Source organism: Perognathus longimembris, chromosome 2 (genome assembly GCF_023159225.1).
Source record: "Perognathus longimembris pacificus isolate PPM17 chromosome 2, ASM2315922v1, whole genome shotgun sequence".
NCBI classification, from domain to species: domain Eukaryota; kingdom Metazoa; phylum Chordata; class Mammalia; order Rodentia; family Heteromyidae; genus Perognathus; species Perognathus longimembris.
The window spans coordinates 45,044,181-45,054,846 of NC_063162.1; the positions used below are offsets into that span (position 1 = coordinate 45,044,181).

The 10,666-nt window shown below is 49.5% G+C and overlaps 1 protein-coding gene across 10 annotated transcripts in view; it reads left to right on the plus strand.

Moving 5' to 3' along the window:
* Positions 1–5,967, plus strand: part of Col13a1 (collagen type XIII alpha 1 chain) — a 137,888-nt gene extending 131,921 nt beyond the window's left edge. For all 10 annotated transcript variants that reach the window (XM_048338929.1, XM_048338921.1, XM_048338927.1 and 7 more), the window contains 2 exons: positions 3,281–3,319; positions 5,730–5,967. In XM_048338929.1, coding sequence (XP_048194886.1) covers positions 3,281–3,319; positions 5,730–5,732 — 42 coding nt within the window. In that variant the 3' untranslated portion in view covers positions 5,733–5,967. The remainder of the gene's footprint in view (positions 1–3,280; positions 3,320–5,729) is intronic.
* Positions 5,968–10,666: the final 4,699 nt, after the last annotated feature.

A 10,666-nucleotide genomic window follows, 5' to 3' on the forward strand; every position in this document is an offset into this window, starting at 1 on the left:
CCTCTACAGTTACCTGGCAATTCATTAATGAATTGTGGCCCATCTGCCAGGCTTCTCAAGTGCCCTGAAGTTGAAGGCTATCTGTGACCATTCCATGGCAGTCTGTGAATGGAGAGGGGACAGGCTGTTCATGTGCCATGGTTAAAGTCTTTGGGCAATGGGGGACCAACAAGGACTTAGTCTTATTGGTAGGTGCCTGGAGGGTCCTGCATCCTGGCCAGCGTGAGACTAGGCCTCCGTTCCACAGTTGGAGCTGGCCACTGTGACCTAAATAATCATCATGGTTGGTTTTGTGAACAGGGACACCGAGGTTTTAAAGGAGAGAAAGGGGAGCCGGGGTTACCAGGGCTGGACGGACTGGATGCCCCATGCCCGTTGGTATGGCACCACCCTCCCTTGCCTGATGGCTGGTTTGTGCCGTCCCACGTGTGCAGTTTGTGCCCGTGTGCCTCCATGCCCCTTCTGCTCCAGCAACTCTGCCTCCACTGCCTGCCTGTCCACTCTGTCCACACCAGGCATCACCCTGCTTGTGCTCGGTGGCCTCCGGCTATGCCACCTGCCCTCTTGCATGTGATGTACCAAGGCATTTCCTTGGCTTCCTCCTGCAGCTGTTTCTGGAGACCCTCCCCTTGACACAAGCCAGTCCGGGCTGCCGCTGCTGCTTCTAGCTAACCCTGCCACCAGAACTCAAACTAGGAAACAGCAGTCTCTGGTCGGGTTCTTAGGATGGCCTTCATTTACCTTTGTGCCATGCAGTTCGCTCTGAAGGCACCAGCAAAGGCACTTAGCAAAGCGAATCATATGCCTGGGTCACCACCCTGCAGCCACTCCCTCATGGTTTGACAAAGGATCGATGGACATGCTACTAGGAAGAGAAATTCTGGAGAGGGCACTTGCCTATTTTTTTCTTCTGGGTTGGTTCCTGAGTCACTGTCCAGGTGACAGCACTGAAACCAAAGGATGGCCCCGAATCTGAGGTGCTGAGATCCTAAAAGGCCTGTCCTCCTTGCTTGAGTCCCAAGAGACATTAGAAAACTCTTCTCTGGGGTCCCTCGCCTTCATATTCAGGTGGCTGGCCATGAAAAGCCCAGGAGAAATGGAAAGAATGTAGTTTAAGCCAGGTGCTGGTGACTCATGCCTGTAATCCTAGCTACTCAGGAGACTGAGATCAGAGAATTGAGGTTCAAAGACAGCCCTGGAAGGAAAGTCCATGAGACTCTTATCTCCAATTAACCACCAGAAAACTGGAAGTGGCACTGTGGTTCCAAGTGATAGAGTGCTAGCCTTGAGCAAAAGAGCTCAGGGACCACACCCAGGTCCCCAGTTCAATCCCCATGAGCCCCCCCCACACACACACAAATGTAGTTTAGAAGGGGCAGGTGGTGGCCAAGGTCCCCTCTTCCAGGCACACTCACAACTAAGAGGCTACAACTTGTTCCTTCCTAACCCAGAGTCCCTCAAGGAAGGGACTGTCTAGGTGTCCTTGTAGACAAAGAAGTACACTGTGACAGTGAACTACAAGGAGATTTGGCTCCAGAGATTCCTACCTGCCTTACATTTTCCCCATTGTGGTTAGAGTTTGGGAAGCAAGTTTCACCTCAAACTTCTGGCTTCCCATCCCCGCCTCCATCCCAGGCATCTTTCAGAATTCCCCATGAATTGAAGAAAAAATGGCCTAAGGAAATGTGGGTGGCCATAAAGTCCCTTGAAAAGCACTGGGGAATTTTTTAGGCCTAGTACATGTGACATAAGCAAGCCCACCGAGTCCAGAAGAGCCCAGCATGCACCATGCATGGCGTCCTGTGTGACCATGGTTTCCAAGCCTCCTGCACTAATCCCTGCTTTCCCTGGATTCTGGCTCCTCTCTCTATCTGAGCCCCTTGATACCTCCCTGCACCTTCAGCACTGCTTTCTGCTCTCTGCCTGCCCCTCCCACTCCCACACCCTGCCCCACCCACATGCCAGTGAGAATGCCTGGCCCACAGAGGCTCCTCCCCTCCCCAGGTTCTGTGTGCAGCATGGTGGCATGGCATGGTGGTCTAGGAAGGAGACAAAGAGGGTCACTCACTATGAAACTGGAATGTGCCACCTCTCCCCAGCTGTCTCCTCCATCCCACAATGGGAAATGAAGACAATGCTTATTTGATCCTTCACACAAAGGAATGTTTTCCTCAATGACCTCCCTAATGACGTTTCATTTGTCTATTATCTGTGGATGTGTCCATAGCCCCCACCCCCACCTTGTGTCTCACTCTGCCTCCTGTGTTGTGTTCTTATGGACTTGGGGGAATGGTGAGCTCCGGATCACCACTCTAGCACAAGATAACTAGACTTCTGCCCTCTTGCTAAATGTCAGGTGACAGGAGGTCCCCATGTCTGCTGTGGGTGGGGGAAGTTGGTCCAGGACACAGAAGACACCCTTCAGCCTTCCTCAGGATGCTTCCCCATAGCCCTGAGCCTGGCTCTGTCTCTACCCTGGAACTGCAGTTCTAAGATCCAGGCTGTCCTTCCCTTAGACCTGGCCTGAGACCCAGAGCTTGCTCCTGCCTTGCCATCCCCACAGTGGCTCTGGAAGAGGCCTAGATTCCCCCCAAGTGTGCAGAAAGGCCAGGGCATCAAGCATAAGAAGACCCAGCAAGGTTGCATCCCAGGGACAGAGCATTCTGAGGCTGCAGGGAGCTCTGGGATTGCACCCCCCCCCAACAATGTAACCCACCCTACTATTGCACTGTACCCAAAATTCCCAAGGCTGGCTGGAACTGAGCCAGAAATCCTTCTTCTCTAGCTGAAGGCATCCTAGGATCCTGTTGCAGTACCCCTGAGATTGCTTGTCCCTTGGTACTCCCAGCCCCATTCTGGATGGTCTAGAATGCCTCTTCCCACATGAAGGAAGACTAGTAAGAGATTGGGAAGCTGGGATGAGCAGGCTCTGCAGAGGTAGGTGTGCAGGCCCATGTGCTGAGTGTCTTGGTAAAGCTAGATCAGACACTGTCCTCTCAGGGGCTCAGGAACATCAGTGTTTGCTGCCCCCATGGACCGGGACAGCCCCTCCTGTCATGGCATTGTAGACACATGTGGCCTTGGCCAATGGAAAACAAGCCACATTTGTTTCCTACACCTGTCCAAAGTTTTGACTACGAGTATTGAAAAGAAATAGACAACAGCGGTAAGCCACACCTCCACCAACTGCCAGGTGTTTGTGGCCCTTGTTCCCCCTTCCCTGACTGCTGGGTGGATGGTCCTGAGAGTCTGAGCTCTCTGCCTCTCTTCCTTCTTGCAGGGCGAAGATGGCTTACCAGTCCAGGGCTGCTGGAACAAGGTAATCTTCCCAGGGGTCTGGGGTGGCCTCAAAGGATGTGGGCGTACTGAGCCCTCCTCCCAACGGTACCATGAAACATGCAGTTTCCTTTCTACAGATGAGGCATCAAGACAAGGGTCAAGAAAGGTCAAAGCTAGGGTGCCCATTAAACATCCAGGCACCACCCACACTTGTAGACACAGGGAATGCTTTTCAGTGGGTCAGAACCCCAGTGTATGGAATTGCCACACAGCAACCAGATGACATCTTTACACTTTGTGTGTCATGCCTGTTCTCCCAGCACCTCTAGGCCATGTCTTTTGGTGGTGGTGGTGGTGGTGGTGGTGGTGGTGGTGGTGGTGGTGGTGGTGGTTGTAGTTGTAGAGCTTGAACTCAGGGCCTGGGCACTGTCCCTGAGCTTTTTTTGCTCAAGGCTAGCACTCTACCACTTTGAGCTACAGCTCCACTTCTGGTTTTCTGGCAGTTAATTGGAGATAAGAGTCTCTGGGATTTTCATGCCCAGGCTGGCTTTGTACTGTAATTCTCAGATCTCAGCCTCCAGAGTAGCTAGGATTACAGACATGAGCCACCAGCTCCTAATTGGGCCTTAGAAGGTCTTAGAAGAGGTTATCAAGTAGCTACTTCAGCATTCACAGGAGGTCATTTAAACCACATGATGATGTAAGGGTTGCTTAAGCTCTAAACTCACATGGCTTCTGTACCTTCTTAGAAGAACTGTCTGGTTCACCCCATCAGAGCCGTGTGCTTGTATGCATTTGACCTATGGCCCAACCTCCTCTAGAACCCAGAGTTCCTGCAGAAAAGTTTCACTTATTCACTCTTACCCTGGTATTTGCTACCATTAAACCTGCTGAAGCCAGGTACTAGTAGCTCATGCCTGTAATCCTAGCTACCTGGAAGGCTAAGGTCAGGAGAACTTAAGTTTGAGACTATGCCAGGCATACATTTGAGACCCCTTCTCAACCAATAGCTGAGCACCGTGGTATACAACCTGTCATCCCAGCTATATGCAAGAGGCTGAGATTGGGAGGATCATGGGTCCAGGCTAGCCTAGTCAGAAATGTTCATAAGACTCCATCTCAGGGGAAAAGCTGGGCATAGTACCACACGTCTGTCATCCTATCAGTGTTCAGAAGCATAAAATAGGCAGATTTCCATTCAGAGGTGTGACTGGATAGGAAGTAAGACTCTAACTCAAAATAACCAGAGCACAAAAGGCTGAAGGTATAGGTCAACAGGAAAACACCTACCTAGCAGGTGCACAATGTCCTGAATTCAAACCCGAGTTCTGAAGGGGGAAAAAAGTCAAATATCACAGGGTCAGATTACACCACTCAGCCACAGCTCCCCCAAGATAGGGGGTCCCTAGCCTACAGCCCATGGGTTGCCTCCTCCCATCTCCCACTCCAACTCCTCACCAACACAACTTGACTCTCAGGAACCCATGTGTCCTTGTAAACAAGTTGGAGCCCCAGCCCACTCAAGAGTCGGAGCCCCACTGGTCCCGTGTTTTGTTTTGTTTTGTTTTCTGTGATGCAATCATACTTGCAATGAGATGGATACATTTTCCTGCATTCCTGCACACAGAATTGTATCTCTCTTCACAGGGTTGGCTCAGGAAAGTAATGCAGCCACCATGACCCCAAGCCCTAGGATGAACATTTAGCTTTCCCAAAATCTAAATCAATCCTGACTAAAGAAAAGAAAAGTCAACCCTAATGGGAATGCTCCTCAAGAATGCGCCCCTCGCTGGGCATTGGTGGCTCCTGCCTGTCATCCTAGCTACTCAGGAAGCTGAGATCTGAGGATCATGGCTCACAGCCAGAATGGACAGCAAAGTCTGTGAGACTTATCTCCAGTTAACCAGCAAAAGGGGCAAAAGTGGAGATATGGCTCTAGTGTCAGACACTCATGTGCACACACGAGCACACACGCACTTCCTCTCTAGCAGAGCCTCATCCTCTTTTCCATTTGTGAGAACACTTAAGGGTCCACAGGAGCTGGACAAAGGGGTACATCCAAAGAAAAGGATTTTCTCCTTCAAAGTTGCTGCAGGTGGTCAGGAGTACAGTTGAGCTTAGCAAGAGAACCACAGCTACTATCAAGAGCTACAAAGTCTTGGAGAAGTAACTAGGAAGCCTCATGGTAGATTTCATCTGGGACCATCCAGTGATGTGAGACCTCCTAGACAGCATAAGGAGAGAGTGCCCTCTAGTGGCCATGAAGGAAATGGCTGGAAGCCGGGAAATCCACCTCAGTTTCTTCCCATGAGTTTAGGGTTCCTCAGTTTCCCCTTGCCTAGACCTCCACCAACCCAGGCCAGGATCTACCTCCTTTCCCTTCCTACAAGGAAGTAAACATCCTCCAGACCCTGAGACTAACTATGCACTGTTTTCTTTTTGTTTTGCAGTGATTACCTCTAACCTTGGATTGGCCTGTGTGTGTGTTTGTACATAGAATATTTATTTTTATACAGTTTTCACTTTTTGAAAATGCCGGAAGTATGATGCATCTTACAGATTATTAAAAGAGAGAGAGAGAAAAAGAAAACCTGCCTATTTTGTACAGATGATAACAACCTCTTCCCTTTGTTCACAAGCTGTTTTGTATAATTCTATGTCTCTAATACACATTGTTTGAGTACAGTCTTAATGCTTGCATGATGTTTGTGCACACCTATTAAGCCTCAAAGCCTAATGAATGATTGTGTTTCAGTGTGAGAAGGGGTCTTCCAGCACCAAGATGCTGCTACACTATGTGGACACTCACACAAACATTAATGTCCCTGGATGTTTGCCAGACTAGATGTGTTTGAGGATAGTTCCATTTGTTATGAATTTTCATTACTTAAAAAAATAGAGGGCTGGGAATGTGGATTAGCAGTAGAGTGCTTGCCTAGCATGCATGAAGCCCTGGGTTTGAGTTCTCAGCACCACAGGCTGGAGGTGGTACTGCAGCTAAAGTCATAGAGGGCTAACCTTGAGTAAAGGAAGCCAGGGATAGTGCTCAGGCCCTGAGTTCAAGCCCCAGGACTGGGGGAAAAAAAGGAACATGTCAATTCAAAATCCTGATTAATCACCTAATTAAATAGCTTCTTTCTTGTGTGAGAGGAAAGCATCAGAAGCAAGGGGTCCTCAGATGTATGGAGTAATGTTGGACAAGTTAGCTTCAAAGAACTAGAAAGGGGACTCTGTTAAGCAATGTATTTTGTAACATCATCCTAAGGTCATTACAAGGCCATTTGCACAGTTAGAGTTCCGTGAGGCTGGGGATTCCCAGAAGTAGCTGCTATTGCTTTGGGATTTTGGTGGAGCTTTTTGTTTGTTTGTTCTATTTTTCTTTCTACCTTTGTGTAATGGTCATTAGCAACAGCTACTACAGGTCAGTTATATCTGTGAATCCATTCACAAATATCCAGAAAGGAACTTTGCCTTGTTGACCATTCTATTTCAGCAAAGAACAGTCAGAACCACCCCCACCCCAGATCTAGGACACATGGGGTCAGAAGCTATTGGGATCTGGGGAGAGTTGCCTTTTCTTTTTCGGTACTAGGGATTGAACCCAGGATGTTGCACTTGCTAGGCAAGCACTTTGCCACTGAGCTACGTTCCAGCCCCAGAAGTTTTTATTTTTGAAGAAATAATCATTAGAATCAGGAAACAGGCAGCAATCATTCACACCTATAATCCTAGCTATTCAGGAGCCTGGGGGTTGAGGATCACAGTTTGAAGCCAACCCAGGGCAGGAAAGAAGTCTGTGAGACTCTTCTCTCCAAATAACCACAGAGAAACCAGAAGTAGAGCTGTGGCTAAAGTGGTAGAGTGGTAGTAACCTTGAGTAAAAATGTTCTGGTAGTGCCCAAGCCCCAAGCTCAAGCCCCAGGATTGGCATACACACAAAAGAAAACAGGGGAAAAAAAGGAAAGGAAAGGAAAAAATAATCAGGTACAGTAGCTTATGCCTTAAATTCCACCTTCTTGGGGGGTAGAGATAGGAGGACTATGGTTCCAGGCCAACCCTTGCAAAACAGCAAGACAAAGAACAAGCTAAGTGTGGTAGTGCATGCTAGGATCTCAACTCTGAGGGTGGGGAAAGGGTGGTAATCATTATCCAAGGCCCATTTGGGCAGAAAAATGAAATACCCTATCTGAAAAGGAACTAACTCAAAAAGGGCTGAAGGTGTGGTTCAAGTGGTAGAGCACTTGCTTGGCTGGCACAAGTTCAATCTCCAGTACCTAAAAAAGAGAGAGAGAATTGTAGTTCTTTCCATTTGTAGTACACTGCTTTGTAAAGGTCCAGGGAAACATATTTTAATGACTGTGATACTATGGTGTAGTGCACAGCAATTAGCTGTTATGCAACATCAATTGGTGCTTCTAAAAAGCATGAAAAATAAAAGTGAGGGGCCGGGAATGTGGCTTGGCGGTAGAATGCTTGCCTTAGCATGCATGAAGCCCTGGGATTGATTCCTCAGAACAGAAATAGCCAGAAGTAATGCTATGGCTCAAGTGGTAGATCTCTAGCCTTAAGCAAAAAGAAGCCAGGGACAGTGCTCATGCTCTGAGCTCAAGCCCCAGGACTGGCAAAATAATAATAAATAACACACACACACACACACACACACACACACACACACACACACACACACACACACTGACTCCTGGAATACTCCCATCCTTTCTGCATAGTCAGCTTTTGCAAAGCTTAAGCATGGATCTTCCCACATGCAAACTCCAATAGCCCAACTCACACTCATGGAACCACAGGCTTCCCTGACGCGGAGTCCTCCCTCACAATACCCACTCCCCTTCTGAAAAGCAGATCACCACCTCTTCTCAGCCTGGCTTTGCTCCTTTGAAGAGCAAAGTCACCCCTGTGGACGTAAGTGGCTCTTCTCTGGCCCCGCCCCCTTCCTCCCCTCCCCTGGGCCACAGCCCATGCCTCCAGCCAGCACCAGCTGCTTCTCCTGCAGGCACTTTCCAGGTTGCCAAGGTGATGGTTAAATCGCCATCACCTCAAGAGAGGCGGCTGCCCATTACAGCCCATTGGCCGCCACCATTGGGTTCCCACTTTGAGGGGCCTCACTGCTTTTCAATTCAGAAGAGAAGAGTGGCTCTATAACAGTGGGTATGGCCAGGATCAGATTTGTTCTTGCACCAGTATTTGGGCTGTGTGGCTGGTTCTGCTGAACCCACAGCTCTGTTCCTTTCAGGCCATGGGGGAGCAGTTGCACTCAGAATAATGTCTGAATAGAGTGGTGCTGACAGGACCCCCAGAGATGGCAGTAGCTGATGCTGGTGGCTGGGGACCCACAGTCCTACCATCCCCTGTAGAAATAGATGCAACAAATCAGAAATACAGCAGGGTGCCAGGGCTCACCCCCAGCTGTAATCCCAGGTACTTAGGAGGCTGAGATCTAAGGATGGAGGTTTGGAGCCAACCTAGGCAGAGACTCTTATCTCCAATAAACAAGCAAAAAGCTAGAAGTAGGGATGTGGCTCAAGTGGTAGAGTACCAGCCTTGAGCAAAAAGTCAAGCAAGACGATGAGGCCTTGAGTTCAAGTTCTGGTGCTGGTGCACAGAGAGAGAGAGATAGAGAGAGAGAGAGAGAGAGAGAGAGAGAGAGAGAGAGAGAGAGAGAGAGAGAGAGAGAGAGAGAGAGATCAGAAATGTGTAAAGACTAAGAAAAAAAGGACAGAGAAAACAGAGTGGCAGGAAGCCCTGTGTGGGCAGAAGGGGATCCCCACTATTACATGTGATTATTACATGTCACTTGAAGCCAGGCTGTGGCGCCTACACCACTCTGTCCTGTGGGCTTCTGTCCACTGAGGGCTGGGCCATGTGCATAGCATTGTCTCCCAAATGACTGGTTGGTCACCTGACGCTCCTAACACCACCATCTCCCAGTCCCCAACAGGCAGGTTAGAAGAAGGAGGACTTGGCAGCAGCTCCTAACGAGCACTGGAGCCAGAGACACACCAGCCATGCAAGGAAAAGTTCCTCCTCAGAAACTGTAAGGTGCAGAGTCTTCAAGCCTTTGTCCCCCGTGAGCCACTCTCCTTCCTGGCCCAGGGCGCACACTCTGCCACAGGGGTGACATGTGTTACCGCACTGTTCACCCAGAGACCGGGGGTGACTGAGGAGAGCCCCAGTAATGACTCCTGAGGTTGGTGACATGTAGCTCTAGGTATATGAGTTGAAGGACACCCCCTCCCATCACCATCACTAAAGGAAAGGCTGGCTCCCAATGCCTCCTCTCTGCCCTATCCTGTTTGTTTCCCTTCCTGGCACCCCCAACTTCATCAGCTGAATGTGGTGTGATATGCCTGGAGTCACCCCATAAGAGTCTGGAGACACAGCTTCTGGCTCTTTCTCTACTGTGAACTAGCACTCTGGCCTTGGGTAATCCCAGGTCTGTTCCCCAAGAATCAAAGGAGAAAATTCAAGTTGGGTGAGCTCCATGGATTCTTCTAACTCTGAAACCCTCTAACAGCTCAGCTTTGAAGGGGGAATCCTGGGCACTGGGGCATTGGGGGGGCCCCTCTGCCCAGAGTTGCTTGGCTGCAAGGAGTTTATGCATGGAGTGGTTGTTGCTAAATGGTGTGGCATGTGTGTGATGAATAACCCTGAGTGACAAAAGGAAGGGGTCCTCATGGCATGGGAGTAAGGGTGAACGGCAGGGCTCCCCCAAAGCAAGAATGGCAGAAGAGATTGTGTTTCGCACTGGCTTTGCCCTGAGAGCTTGGCAGGGAGTAGCAACACAGCTCAACCACCTGGCCCACAGGGGTTCCCCAGGCCCCTCGTAAAGGTTAGGAGCACGGCTGGTGTGTTAAGATTTGTCCTCCCATATGCCCCCCCACATACTCCCTCATCCTCACCTCTCCCTAGCCCTGGATTTTGATGCCAAGTGGAGACAGTGAGCACCAGAGAGTGCAACATTTAAAAAGAAAAGAAAGGCTGGGCATTAATGGCTCTCACCTGCAATCCTGGCTACTTAGGGGGCTAAAGTCTGAGGATCATAGTTCAGAGCCAGCCCAGGCAAGAAAGTCTGTGAAACTCTTATCTCCAATTAACCAACAATACACTGGAAGTAGAGCTGAAGCTCAAGTGGTAGAGCGCTAGTCTTGAGCAGAAAAACTCAGGCAGCCAGGCACTGGTGGCTCACACCTGTAATCCTAGCTACTCAAGAGGCTGAGATCTGAACATCAGGATTCAAAGCAACCCTGTTCACGACAGTCTGTAAGACTCTTACCTCCAATTAACTACCAGAAAACTGGAAGTGGTGCTATCACTCAAAGTGGTAGAGTGCTAGCCTTGAGCCAAAAAATACTCAGGGACAGCACCCAGG